At 42.7% G+C, this 14,417-nt stretch overlaps 1 protein-coding gene across 1 annotated transcript in view; it reads left to right on the top strand.

The window, feature by feature from the left end:
• Positions 1-14,417, top strand: part of NEXMIF (neurite extension and migration factor) — a 186,755-nt gene that overhangs the window by 159,295 nt on the left and 13,043 nt on the right. The window contains exon 7 of the mRNA XM_069063109.1: positions 11,716-11,841. Within this exon, the coding sequence (XP_068919210.1) occupies positions 11,766-11,841 (76 nt within the window). The 5' untranslated portion in view covers positions 11,716-11,765. The remainder of the gene's footprint in view (positions 1-11,715; positions 11,842-14,417) is intronic.

The following is a 14,417-nucleotide window of genomic DNA, read 5'->3' as shown; positions in this document are numbered from 1 at the left end:
CACGTGCCCAGGGCCCCTCAGCCGCTGCCAGGGCCTGGGCTGAGGGCCCCGCCTACTCAGGGCTGAGGGGACTGATCTCTGCCTCTGCTGCCCCCACAGGCAGGTCGGGGTTTTTCCTTTCTTTTCTTTTCTTATCTTCTTTCAACTAGATTAACCAGAAGTAAGTTTCAGGCTCTCTGGGGCTGAGGAAGCACCACGGAACCGGCCACGACCACAGGTTTCTGCCGCTCGGCCTGGCCCAGGTATTTTTTCTTCCTAATAATTGGAGCTCACCTTTCTCTAGTCCTTAAGGTTTACAAAGCATTTTCTCCCAAATGCCCTGGGAAGGGCAGTGGTGCAGTGGGCAGGGTGCTAGCCGCCTAGGCAGGAGGACTGGGCTTCATGTTTCCCCTCAGACCCTCCTCGCTGTGAGATCAGAAGCCATTCATTACACTGCTTTCAGCCCCAGTTTCCTTATCTGCAAATTCAGGCTCCTAGCCTGTTCTCCTAAAATGGTGATCAAATACGTGCCACTTTCCTCCCAGTATTGTTAGAAGAATCAAGTGAGATAATGTCTTTAAAGCACTTTACAAGTTTACATGATATTAAGATTAAATATAACATTAATATTGTGATGCTATTACAATATTACAAATATCACTCCCAGTTTCTAGAGGGGAAGACTGAAGCTCATATAGGGGAAGGGACCTGGCCAGGGTCACACACCTGGTGTTTAGAGCTAGGCTGTGAATCCAGATCTCTATACTTCAGCCACTGTCAATGAGTAACATTTTGGCCATTTTACACATAAGGAAACTGAGGCATAGAAAACCTAGAGAACTAGACATGACTCATCTAAGGCAAATCAGCCAAGAAATAGTAAAGCCAGGACTCGGAGCCCAGTTCATCCGGCTTAACTGAAGCCTCTGCCTTCCAGCCCACCCTTAACCTCAGGGTGTCTGAATACAGGCCCACCTCAGACAGGGGCATTTCATTGCTTAGCTTGCCATCTTCCCCAGCTAAGCTCTCTCTGTTACATGTAGTGTAGTCAAGTGTATACTAGAGCTGTCTGCTGTTTGTAGATTTCCCACTGACTAGACAGGGAGCTCTAGGAGTCAGGGGGCACCTACCTCACCCCTAGCCAGGCACACAGTAGGTGCTTAATCAGTGTCTGTTGATTGAATGAATAACCCCAAACCTATGTCTGAGATAATGTTATTTTAATGCCATTCCTGGCTTGATTTACCATGATTAGCAAAGCAATTTAGAGCACCCTCTTCCAAAAGTGCTAATCACTTTCAGCTCAAAATAGATAAAGACTCTGTTACTACTTTCCAAAATGCTCATGGCTCAGGAGAAATCTCAAGCAGGCCCTAAGCTGCTACACTGGAATGGTATTTCCAGGCAGCTTCTGAGCTTCCTCCCATTTCCTATCTGGCCTAGCGTGGTGCTTTGCACACAGTAGGCACTCCATAAAGCCACGGAGCATATTGGATGGAATTCTTTGAATCTTGCCCCACATATGTATTGGCTATGTAGCCCTGAGGGCTTGAGGCACCTGAGGCAGCAGGCCTACCTAGCCACACTGTCTGGCCTTGTTGTCATAGGCCCCAGTGCAGCACACAGCTTTCCTAGAGCATTTGAAGTGGAATGAGGGCAACAACCTCAGTTCTAACTCTTTCCAAGATCCCAGGACACAAGAACCTTCTTCTAGGGACTCTTCCTCTGCCAACTTCCACACTAGCCACTCCCGTCCCTCCTCTGTTCAAGACACTTGCACAGACTCACAGTTTGCCCAGATGTGATGAGCTAACTACCTAATCTCTCTCTCCCTAGTTCCCATTGCAAATCATTCCAAGTACCATTCTGCATACACTTCAAACCTCTCTTAACATACCCTGTCACTAACACCAAAGGCTAGTTCCTGACCAGGCCCCTCCACAGATTACTTCATGGCATTATGACACCCATACTGACACTTTGTAGTTACAGGAAAAATGTACAGCTGTGGCCAACTGTGAGCCCTTGGGGCACAACTGCCAGTCCCTTCAGAGAGTGTCAGTGTGTGACCATGGGCAGGCCCTTACCCCTCTCTGAGTCTCAGCTTTCTTGTCTCGAAAAGGGGGGAGCTAGATTTGGAGATCTCCCAGATCTCTTCTGGCCCTAAGTCTTGTATTACCCATAAGTTGGGCAAAACAGAAACGAACAGGTTCAGAGACTGATGAAGATGGGGCTAAATTGCCTGATTCAGGAGCATAAATGAGTAATTTCCGTAAACTCTTTATAAAAGCTAATATTTGTTGGACAAATCAAAACCCCTCCTTCTGTACTTGGGTGGGGGGCACTTAAATGAAGAAGCTTTAGGCTCTGTCCTTCAGAAATGTTTAGTCTAGCAGGGGAGGTGATGCCACATGGGTGATATGGATGGACAGAAATTGCTTCCTTTGGGGTGACCTGAGAAGCCTGCAGGAGGGAGCTAGCATTGGAATTGGGCTTTTAAGAGTGGGTAGGATTTCTGAGAGGTAGATTGAGCTCCAGGGAGGACATTTCAGAAAAAGGGTATGGAATGAGAAAAGACCCAGAGGTGAGGAGCCATGAGATGTGTTAGGGAATGGCAAATAGTAATGTCTGGTTGAAAAAGAATAGTGGGGAGCTAAAACTAGAATGTTGGGAAACCTCGCCATGCCAAGCCACAGAGTGGACTGCTTAGACTGGTAATAGGCTTTTTCTGCCTACTTCCAAAAGGCAGAGTTATAATCCGTGGATGACAGATTTCAGCTCGGCATGAAGAACTTTTAAAATATCTGAATTATAAAGACAATGTCCTTCCTTGGGACATAGGAAGCTCCCATCCCTGGAGGTATGAAGGCAGAGGGAAGCTGAATGGCCAGCTCTCAGGGATGCCATAGAGGGGAGGATATTGGACTACATAGCCAACCTCTAAGGGCTTTTAGAACTCTCAGGTCTGAAAAGCCTGTGAATAAGAGAGACAAGAAGATAGCCAGAAAACTGGCGATCAAATGGTGCCCCTAAAAGGGAGAAATATAAAGGCTGCAAAGGACCCCAGAAAGATTTATCCAAAATGATGCTACAAAAGCCAGTCTCAGTATTGATTATGGCCTTATAAAAACTGCCAGTTCATGAAGTTGTAGAGATCAGAATGGGGCCCAATAGATCATTAGTTATTGTTCCTATTTTGTTAAAGTGAATATGATATTTTCTAAATAGCTTGGTTTTATTCATTTCTTTGGGGTACAATCCCATAGTCTGTTTATATATATATATATTACACCTTTTAGCTCTAGAGCCTTGCCTTCTACTTCCCCAGGCGGTATGGCCTTCCCCCATAGGAGGGAAATATAGGAGGGAGACAGACCTGGGGGCCAGCAGCTGATAAGAGGAAAAATATGGAGTAGGCAGCCTGATCCTTTGCCTTCACTGAACAAGTCTCTTGTGCCTACATGGGATTCATTATCTAACATTTTATTAATGTGGGACAGGAAATCCATTTTGCAAGTATATTCTATCAGTTATGACCTGATGATGACATTACTGGTTTGGGCATTAACAACGTGATGATTAATTGTGCTCATGAAATCAGTGATGTTAGCTTGGAGGTACATAGCTCAGCACTCTCTGTCAGTGGAATTCAGGAGGTATGGATTAACCCATTGGCTTTTCTGTAGGACAGATTTTTTTGTATAGGGTTTCACATTAATTTAGCTCAATTCAGCAAACATTTTCAAACAAACATCCCCAGTACCTCTACTGGGCACTGAGATACTAAGGCTAAAAAATTCCCTGCCCTCAAGGCAATGATGAAGAGTGGGGGAAGATGGACAACATATAAGTATGATACAAAACAGAATATCGATGAAACAAAGAGATCCAACTAGAATTCTCTCAGGTACGAAAAAAGCTTCCTGGAGAATTCCAGCAGGCAGGGAGAGATGAGGAGAGGGCAAGAGGAGGTCAGGGAACAGCTGGTACATAAAAGTGGCTGGAAGGGAGAGAGTATCAAGGAAGAGCAATGGGAAATAAGACTGGAAAGGTAGGTTGGAGCCCAACATTAGAGATTCTGATATATTCCAGCTGGTATTTGTGTTGGGTACAAAACATGAAAACAGTCCATACCCTTAAGAAGCTAACATTTGAGTCAGTTTGAAGTTTATCTTACTTGTCCTCACAGTGTCCTTGGAATGTAGGTAGGACTGGATACAGTTGTCCCCATTTCACAGATGGAGAAACTGAGGCACTGAGACGTCCTGCCTCCTGACTCAAAGGAGTATTTTAGGGGAGATAGAATCAGTCACACCTATTTTCTCTGGACCCCGGTGAGGAGAAGGCAGTCTGGCTTTCTCAGGGTGACATAGCCCTGGTTTCATAACCTGCCTGTGAAGAGGAGACAGACTTCCCCAGGCCTCAGGAGTAGGCATCCTGGGTGGCTGTCATGTCAGCCACAGAAGAGCCCACATTAGAACTCCCAGGATGGTAGCCACCCCTCGGCTAGAGCACATTCTGCCATCATGTGGTATGGTCCAAAGAGCCCTGGATTTAGAACCTTCAAGCCACAACTTCCTGGCTGTGTGCAAGACTAGGAAAGTCATTTCACCGCATGTATCTTTTGGTGTCTCTGTTCAGGGAAGGTTAGACAGAGGGAGCTGTGTACCAACTGGTACTCTAAGCACTGAGTGAGCCACCCAGCTGTAGAAGGAACATGCCCTGAGCACACAAAGCTTAAAAGCTAGGCACATATCGAATTAAATAAGCATTTATTAAGTGCCTACTGTGTATTGGCTACATGGGCTTGGAGTCAAGAAGGTCAAAATTCAAATGCAGCCTCTGATACTTATTAGCTGTGTGACCCTGGGAAAGTCACTTAACTTCTGTCTACCTCAGTTTCTTCATCTGTAAAATGGAGATGATCGTAGCACCTGCCTCTCCCAAGGTTGTTGTGAGGATCAAATGAGATGATAATTGTAAAGCACTTAACACAGTGTTTGGCACAGAAATGTTAGCTGTTATTACTACTACTTCTCTTACAGAGACAAAAGCGAAAATTGGCTCTGCCCTCAAAGAGCTTCCATTTGCCTTAGAGGGAGGAACAACACGGATAAAGACGGTTAAATGAAAACTATATATAAGTAACCAGTAACAGCTACGTGCTTTACATGCATTATTTTCATTTGATCCTTAGAACAACTTCAAGCTAGGTACTTTGCTTATCCCCATTTTACAGATGGAGAAACTGTGGCAGACAGGCTCAATGATGTGCTTAGAGACACACATGTCATCAGCATCTGAGTCATGCTTCCATTTTAGACCTTTCCGACTCTAAGCCCAGCACTCCACCCTCCATACCAAGCTGCCACTAACACTTTCTGAGGGAGCTCTAACAGCTAGAGGTATCTGAAAAAGCCTTTTTCAGAAGGGGCCAGTTGAGCTAAGGATTCCAAGAGGTAGAGATGAGAAGGGAGCATGCATCCTTGGTAGAAGAAAACAAGCCTGTGCAAAATCATGGAAGTGACATATGGTGGCACATGGAGAACACAGTAAATAGGCGAGTTTGGCCAAAATGAAGAGGAGTAATGTCAAATTGGTCTGGGAAAATGAGCTGGAGTAAGATAAGGCCAACTAGGGAGTTCATGTTTTGTTTTAGAGGCAGTGAGGACCACTGACACTTTTTGAGCAAGGGAATGGTATCTATATGATGTCCTGGAAAAGGGAAGAATTAGGAAGAGATTGCAATAGTTCAGGTGAATGATGATAAAAGCCTCAGCTGGGGGGGGGGTGGCCATGTGACCATAAATTACTCAAGTTCAATGTGATGTGTGATAAATGTATAGGACTATAAGGCTCTATAGGCATTGCGAAAAGTGAGTTCCTTGGCACTGGAAGTGTTCAAACAGAAGTTGGATTTCTGCTTCTTGGGGGTCATAGGATCATAGACTTAGAGATTTAGATGACCCTTAGACGTCTTCTAGTACAACCCCTCTCATTTTAGAGATGGGGAAACTGAGTCCCAGAGAAGTTAAGTGATTTGCACAAGGTCACACAGAATGTAAGCGGAGATTCCCATCTCAAGCAGGGTTTGAACTAAATGTCTCAGATGTCCCTTCCAGCTCTGAAACTCTGTGATTTTGTGAGTCTCTATTCAGAAGCCAATTTCTGAGCTGGGGAGAAGGCCAAGCATATTTCCAACAAGGTGAATATATTTCAGAGAGAAATGCCTTTTGTGGCCAAGATAAGATACATGACTCAGAAAGGGCATTATTGCACTCTTTCCCCTGTTACAATGATGGTTCAGCATGGCTCAGAGGCTTCACATTTTACTTAAATTGCCTTCTTCTGTAGCTTATTTCAGAGGACATCCAGCTGTATATAGTCACCGTCAGTGGAGGTGAAGTTGACCCTGCTGGTGCTGTCCTCCAGGCCGACTTCCCACTACTTGCAGTCCCAAACTGATTGACTAGCTCAGACTGCACCATTCCCCCACTTTGACCAGCAGGGGACCCTTTGTTTTCTGAAGTGGGGCCTTTTTCCCTGTTTGCCTCCTCCTAGCAGAAGAAGGCAAGAAGGAGTTTCAAGCCTCTGGACTGGCTTCTATAGAGATCACCAGGCCTCTCCTGCCTGTGGAATCATTGATTACATAGATGGAAGGTAGCAGTTTTCTTCCTTCCTAACTCCTGAGCATGCATATTGCCTCCTTGAAGAGAAAAAGGAGAAATTTAGTCCAGATATACTATTCTTTCTAATCATCAGTCCAATATTTGTTCAGCCTCTGGTATGCACAAAACACTGGGAGCTGGGGGCATGATCCAAGGTAAAGTCTAGCCTGTTCAGTTGCTGCCAGCAGGGAGCTTACAGTTTAGTTGATGAGCATTTCATCTGTACTGTTCCCCAACTCCATGAGGATCATGAGTCCAAAGCTAGATCCCTGGCGCTTATTTTGATGTATTGTGACGTCATTCTGAGTTTTAATGATTACTGTTTTCCTTTCGAAATGTTCACTATCCCTTTGATGTCTTTAGATTGTTTCCCCTAGGAATTAAAGCCAAGCCCTATAGTTGCTGATTCTACTCTTTTCTGTTTTTGAAAAAATGTAGACATTCGGCCTGTAGTATCTCCCTTGTTCTCAATACTCTACCAAAGATCACCAAATCTTTGGTTCAGATCCTATTATTCTTTAATCCTAAACCCTGATCCAGAAATCTCAATGCCATTAGGATCATAAATAAATTTGATTTCTTATTATTCATAATCTTTCCATGCCTTCATTTCTCCCTTTAGCCAGTGAAATACAATCCAAATTCCAGTCATAGAACCAAAATCACAGATTTCCACACGGGATCTGAAATCCTCATTTCAGTTTGTATTTTTATGTCCTTCATTTACCCAGTGACTAGAGGCCTCATAGTATTATGGAAAGAATACTGAATTTTGAGTCAGAAATTCTAGGTTCAAATTCAGGCTCCATTACTTAATGTCTGTGTGACCATTTCATATTTAACCTCTCTGTACCTCAGTTTTTTAATCTGTTCAGGTCAGAGAAGATGATCTTTGAAATGTCTTCTGTCTTTAAATCCTATTATCTATGACCTGTCTAGGTTAGAAAAGGCATAGGGAAGGTTCAGGAGCAAAGTGTAGATGATACATAGGGTATAAAGATCACCTAATCCAGTCTCTGCCTTCTGTAGGGGAGGAAAGAGGCCCACAAAGAGGGACTGTCCCAAGGTTGACAGAGTAAATTAGCAATTCCTAAACATGATCTGATGAGTAGTTTCCTTTCACTGAAGGGGTTCCTCAGCCTTAAGGACTATAGCTTCTTTGCCCCATGGTTTTTCAGAAGTCACTTGGATTTTAGTTCAGACTTTGTATAGTACTTGGTTTGAACTTCTCTAATCTAGCATGTAATGTTAGAGTTGTATATATTTGTTCTTGTCCCACACTAGACTGTCAGGGCATCTAAGGACACTGCACACAGTAAATACTTAACTGATTAGATTCTGTAAACCCCAGCTGCTTGACTGTGATGAGATCTGTGCTGCTTTGAGGGAAGGCTTAGAGATAGGATGCCTCTGGCTGGCTGGGCAGAGCAGGATAGGATCTTAGGCCTGGCTCCCACCTGTTTTCCAGGAACAGGGGGGGCACTTATAAAGGACTTGGCACAGATGCCAAGTTGTGACTCTGGCAGGTCTCCTTATCCTTCCCCCTCCTCCCCCGAATCCCCGTGACATTGTACAGTGGAAAGAGTACTCCCACCATGGTCACAGAGCATGTGTCCTTGGGCTCACCCCTTAGCTTCTCTCGAACTCAATTCTGCACCTGCAAAATGGTGTTTGCGGAGTAAATTCATCTATAAAATGGGGAGAATATTTAGATCATCTACTTCCACAAAATTGTTGGATTGTTGAGAAGAAAATGCTTTGTAAGCTTGAAGACACTAAATTAGTGGGAATCATTACTATTGCCACCTTCTTGCCTTGCTTAGTCATTCATTTCCTGTTTCTCCCTATGTCTTATGGTCCTTCTCACACTGCAGGCCAGCTCTGAGTCATCTTGTCATCTGCTTTACTCCCTCCCACATCCTTCCACCAGTCTCCATGGCCCCCTCCGGTTGAGTGTCATGGTCAGAGGCACCAGGCAGCAGAGTCCAGTTCCTTCCACAGGTGCAGCTGCTTGTGGCCTGTGGAGTATAAGTAAGCTCTTTTTGCCTTGAGATCTTACTAAGGCTGGAGCTATCTGGCAAGTTCAAAGGCTGATTTGACCATCTCAGTGTGGGTTTGCAAAGGACACAGATAGGGTTCCCAACGAAGACACTAAGAAGCAAAGGAGTTTCTGCCTTCCACTTTCATTCTTAGCATTTTGGTTCTGCAAGTATCTATGCATCTCCCTCAGATTGCCTTGGATTTTTCTTTTCTTTCCCTTATTCTCATTCTGCTCCTTCTCCTGACTTCATTATCGCTTTCTTTGAAAAATTGTCATATAATCCTTATATCAGAGATTGTTTCATGATACAAAGGACCTAGGTATGTGGCAGAGTCCTTTTTAACTCTACTGGCTTGTAGGCCTGCCCTGCCCCCTAAAAAACTGGAATGAGGCCTTCCCTAATCTAAGACCCATTTGTAAACACACAGTTCACAGTATTAAAAAAGAAAGTTTTACTGAGAAGAGGACAACAAAAGAGACAGCCCTCACAGTGCCTGTAGCTCCTCAGAAACCAAGTCCCAAATATTAGGGCTCCTTTATCAAGGACACCACCAAGAGTGCTATCTCATCTCCCTGCTCTGTGTTGGTTTAAGGGAGTCGGTCTCTCTCTCTCTCTCTCCCTCTCTTTTCCTCTCTCTCTCTCCCCCCCTCAATCTTCCAGCTCCATCACATTGCTAGTTACATCCACAACCATATAGACTTTGTAACATACTTCCTTTCCTCCAGTTACCAAAGTGGAAGAGGGAAAAGGGGAAATATTTCAGCCTCCCATTGCATTGATAATAGTCTTTAAAAATACTATCACTCAGAGTTCAATTAACCTATGAACATAAATGACTTAGGAAAAGACTCCCCTATTTGACAGTCACTGCTGGGGAAACTGGAAAGCAGCTTAGCAAAAATGTATCTTATACTATATATCATAATGAGTTCCAAATGGATATGTAATCTAAATACAAAAAGTCTCATTCGAAATAAAAAATAAAACAAAACAATTACCAGGGAAAAGAAGCAGGTGTCTTTCCCAGCTATGGCTAGGAGGAGAATTCTTCATCAAATAAGAGATAGCAGTGATCATAACAGAAGAAAGGGGCAATTTCAAACACAGAAAGTTAAAAGACTTTTGTATGTACAAAATAATTGCAGGTAGCATAAGAAGGAAAATTGTCATTTGAGGAAAATTCCTTGCATCAAATATTGCTGGAAAAGTCTGATGCATAAGATATACAGATAGATTAGCCAAAGGTCATTCCCCAGTAGGTAAAGTAGTCAGAGGATATGAAGTTTTCAGGAGAATTGTGAGCTATAAACAACCACATTAAAGATTGCTCAAAATCACTTATAAAATAAATTAAAACAACTCTGAAGTTTCACCTCATACCCAGCAAATTGGCAAAGATGACAGACTGATATAGACAATGTTAGCTGGGCTGTGGAAAAGACAAGTGCAGTAAAGCATCATTCATTGGTCCACAGATTCTGGGAAATCATATGCAAGTTACCAAGTCCTGTCCATTCTATCATAAAGCCATTTTTTCCCTCCTCATCCTTATTCCTGTCTGCCTTGACTGTTCTAGTATCCCCACACAAGTCTTCCCACTTCACTCTCTCCTACTTCTAATCTGTCCTTCATGCTGCTGCCAAAAGAAGCTTTCTTAAGCATAGGGTCAGAAACCTTCAGTGGCTCCCCATTTCCTCTCAAGTAAAGTGTACCCTCCTTAACTTGTTACAAACTCTCCGTGGGCTGATACCACCCTGCCTTTCTAACCTTCTTTGATATTATTCCTTTCCATACACTCTAGTCTTTAGTAAAAATCTGGACTATGCTCTGCCCATCCCAACACCAACATTCTCTGAACTCTCACAACTCTTTCCCTTTGCTCATACTGTTCTCTATATTTGGGATACCCTCTCTTCACTTCCTACATTCCTGTCCATCCTCTCAAATCTAACTCAAATTCCATTTTCTTCCAGGAAGCCACCTTTGATTTCTCCCCAATCCCATCATTCTACCTGACATAGAACCTTGCTTTGCACCTCTCTGCTGCATTTATCATGCACTGTATATTCTAGTTATCTGTGTTTGTATGTTACACCCTTCCTCCTACACTATTAGATCTATGGAGGCAGGGACCATGTATCTCCCCCATATGTGACAGTACTCTAAACACAGTAGGTAGTTAACAAATCTTTGTTGAGGTTGAGTTCATTTAATTGAGCCTGTGACCATATGAATTGGATAGGGGTTGAACAAACACATGTAAGGCCACTCTATTTCATCCCCACAGTCCTTTGAGCTGATTAATTCTCCCTCAGGAAAGACCTTGAACCAATGAAGTTAAAACAGTATCCTGGATCCTGCTTTCCCCTCCCTTCCTGATTAGAAACTTAGTGAACTGGGAAGTTTATGTTTCCCCAAGGTTAGGGCAAAGCCCTGACCATTAGAAACCATGGCTAAGAAATTCCTTCTCTCTCGAGATCCATCAGAGTTTGGGGTTGTCATTGATTAGGGCACAGTGGCTCCCCAGGATTGAGCTTTGCAGAATTAGATTCAGAGAGACAAGTTGAAGGATAGTACTATATTGTGGAAAGACCAATGGACTGGACCTTTTGGGTCTAGGCTCTACCACTAACTCAGTGTGTGACCTTGGATGAGTCCCTTCCCCTCTCTGAACCTGCGTTTGATAGAGAGAATAACACCTTCTCTACCTCTCTTACAGGGGCTGTGAGGGAGGTAGAGAGAAAGAATTTTGTCAGTTGTAACATGATAGAGAAGCTTGAGCCCTAGCCCAAGCTTGGGTAGGTTACATCAGGCCCAGGAGTGTGTGAGGGAAGGGCATTGAATTGCCAGCTTGATTTGATATATCCACTATGGTATAGGAATCTGAGAGCACAGTGATAATGAGGCCCAATCTGGAGGACAGCTGAATTCCAGATTTTATATAGAAACTTTTGTTTTCTTTTCAGCTTGGTGAGCTTCTTGAAGCCAATTTGAATGACTTTAATTACTTGTTTGGAAACATGCAGGTTGGACAGAAGCAGCAGGGTATGGATTGAAACAATAAAAGCTTAAATTGATGGATGACCAACAAGATAAGGAATCTGCCTCAGAGGACGGAGGAACCAGGCTGATTAATGGGATGAAAGAAAATGGTAAGGGAACCTTATGAACCACCCATTGCCATCGCTCCCCAGACAAATTTTTTCCAATTCTCACCTTTTAATTCTCATGGGATTTTTGGTCATCATGCAATGCTGCAGAGCTGAGAGAGGGGATAGGCCAATACTGCTAATTGGACTAGAAGGCCAAGATGTCACTGACTAGAGGCAGCATGGCTTTATGGAAGGATTGTGAGAACTGGATTTGAATCCCAGCTTTGGTATTTATTGGTGGTATGACCATGGGCAAGTCATCACTTCTCTCTCTGAGCTAAAGTTTACACAGCTGAAAAATGGAGATAATAATACTTGCACTAATGTACTTTGTAAGCTTTAAAAAGCTATGTAAATGTGAGTAGTTGTTAGGCTGATAGTGTCAACCCTGCCGTGTAACTTCTTTTTTTCCAAATTCATGGAGCTTCTAGGTATATCTTGGTAGTACAGAGCTCTTGATTAAGATTTTTCCAAGAAGAGAGAAACATGAGTAAATTTACATCTAATTTACAGATAATCCCATGACTTGTACTCTATTCTTAGGTAACTTTCAAATAAAGGTTTATTATGGTTCCTCTAAAGGGTATTTATTGGTCCCAGATGAAGAGGGTACCTTCTCACACACTTTCATTGACACTTACTATCTGTGTGATCTTAGGCAAATTACTTGCCTAAATGGATTAGATGTGCTCTAAAATCTCTTCTAACTTAAAAATAAGCCACTTTTGTGGTTGTCTGATCTCTTATGTGCTGCTTCCCAACCTATTTGTGCATCCGTAGTTTCTTGGAGAAGCAGAGGGATATGTGACCAACTGCTGAGCCTCCTCATTAAGCTTCTTATTGACATAATTTGCCCACCCTATCAGTAGGGTTCAGCTCAATTTTCTTTTATTCACTGCCCTGTGGTCCTTAGCAGTTGCATCTCAGAAGATACAGAGAAAGGTGTGCCATAAGGGGAAGTAACACATATTTGGATTAGCCCCATCAATTCTGGCCACTTCTGCCACATGATCCATGCATGCAGTCTGGTTCAGTAATTGCAGCAGAAGATCTCCTGATGGTCCTGTCCTTTACTAATTTACTCTAGTCAAGCAGAATTGATAGCCACCTTGTCAGTGGGGCTAATTTTTCCTTAAGAATTTGGTGTAATTGCTGGGAAATGTGTTTTGGCTAGCAAAGCAAGTTTGCTGTGTTGGTTTTGTTTGCAAAACAAACCAATATGTTGACCATGTCTAGTACATACCTCATTACACACCTGTAATCCACCACCTAATTGCTAAGAGGAGGGAACTTTGTTTCATCAGCACTCTAGAGTCAAAATTAGTCATTGCTTGATATGTGTTTTGATATTTTGTGTCATTTTCCTTTACATTCTTGACACAATATTATGATGTTATGTATATCATTCACTTGGTTCTTATTTTGCTCTGCATCAGTTCAGACAAGTCTTCTCAAGTTTCTCTGAGTTCTTCATAGTTATTGTTTCTTACAGTACAATAATCTTCTGTTAAAATCATATACCACAGTTTGTTCAGCAGTTCCCCAACCAATGGGCACCCATTTTGTTTCCAGTTTTTTTGCTATTACAAAAAGTGCTGCTATAGATCTTTTCATGTATATTTCCCTCTGTCTTTTAATTCCCCTAGGCTCTAGGAGGCTGGTTTGGTTTTCTCTTTTGCAGAGGAAAGGCCCAAATAGGTTTAGTGATTTTCCCAAGGTCACACAAGTCAAGTCTCTTGACTCCCAATTCACTAGTCTACTTACTCTACCTATTGAATTGTCTAGGTATGATTATAATTCAAAGATACATAGACCTATATGGACTTTAGAAACTATCTAGTCCCACCTCCTTGTTTTATAGATGAGGGATCTAAGGCCTAGAAGAGGTCAAGATCATAGCCAGTAAGTGGCAAAACCACCCCTCTCCCTCCATTCACCTCTCATTACCTGGCATACCCTCTTAGCTCCTCTCCATTTATTCAAATCTTCCATAACCTTCAGGGACTATTTCAAGTCCTACTCCAGTTAAGTTCAACAAACATGTATATGTAAAGCTTGATGCTGGATGTTGGAGATTCATATAGATAGATATGAAGTAGACCCCATTCTCAAGAAACTTATTGTCTAACTGGGAGGGCAGGCACACAAATAACTCTAATACAAGGGTGAGTCTGATAATTGCAAAGGAAAATTACAGAAAAGTGCTATTTGAAAGATCTAGGGGGGCAGAGAAGCAGGAGGGAGCATGGGGAGAAAGGCTAGCAAGTGACCTAGTTTGACTAGAATATATAATACATTAAGTAGAGCAGTCTAAGATAAGTCTAGACATACAAATTAGAGCCAAATTATGGAGGTCATTGAATTTACAACAGAGAACCACTAAATGTTTTTGAGAAGTGCCTTAGGGACATAGGAGAAGCCCCAGATTAAAAGCTAGGTGGCAGAGCAAATACTCAAACCTGGTCTTCTGGCTCTAAATCTGTTTATTTCCCCACCATGTCACAGCTATCATTTTTTATACTTTTGTTCATAATTGCCATCTGTTTTAAACCAATACACATTTATTCATAAAGATA

The sequence above is a fragment of the Petaurus breviceps genome, unplaced genomic scaffold (genome assembly GCF_028583685.1).
Source record: "Petaurus breviceps papuanus isolate PSGF00001 unplaced genomic scaffold, PetGlider_PUasm1.0 90535, whole genome shotgun sequence".
Lineage (NCBI taxonomy): Eukaryota > Metazoa > Chordata > Mammalia > Diprotodontia > Petauridae > Petaurus > Petaurus breviceps.
The sequence above is the reverse complement of the archived record's forward strand: the minus strand, read 5'-3'. Positions and strand labels throughout refer to the sequence as shown.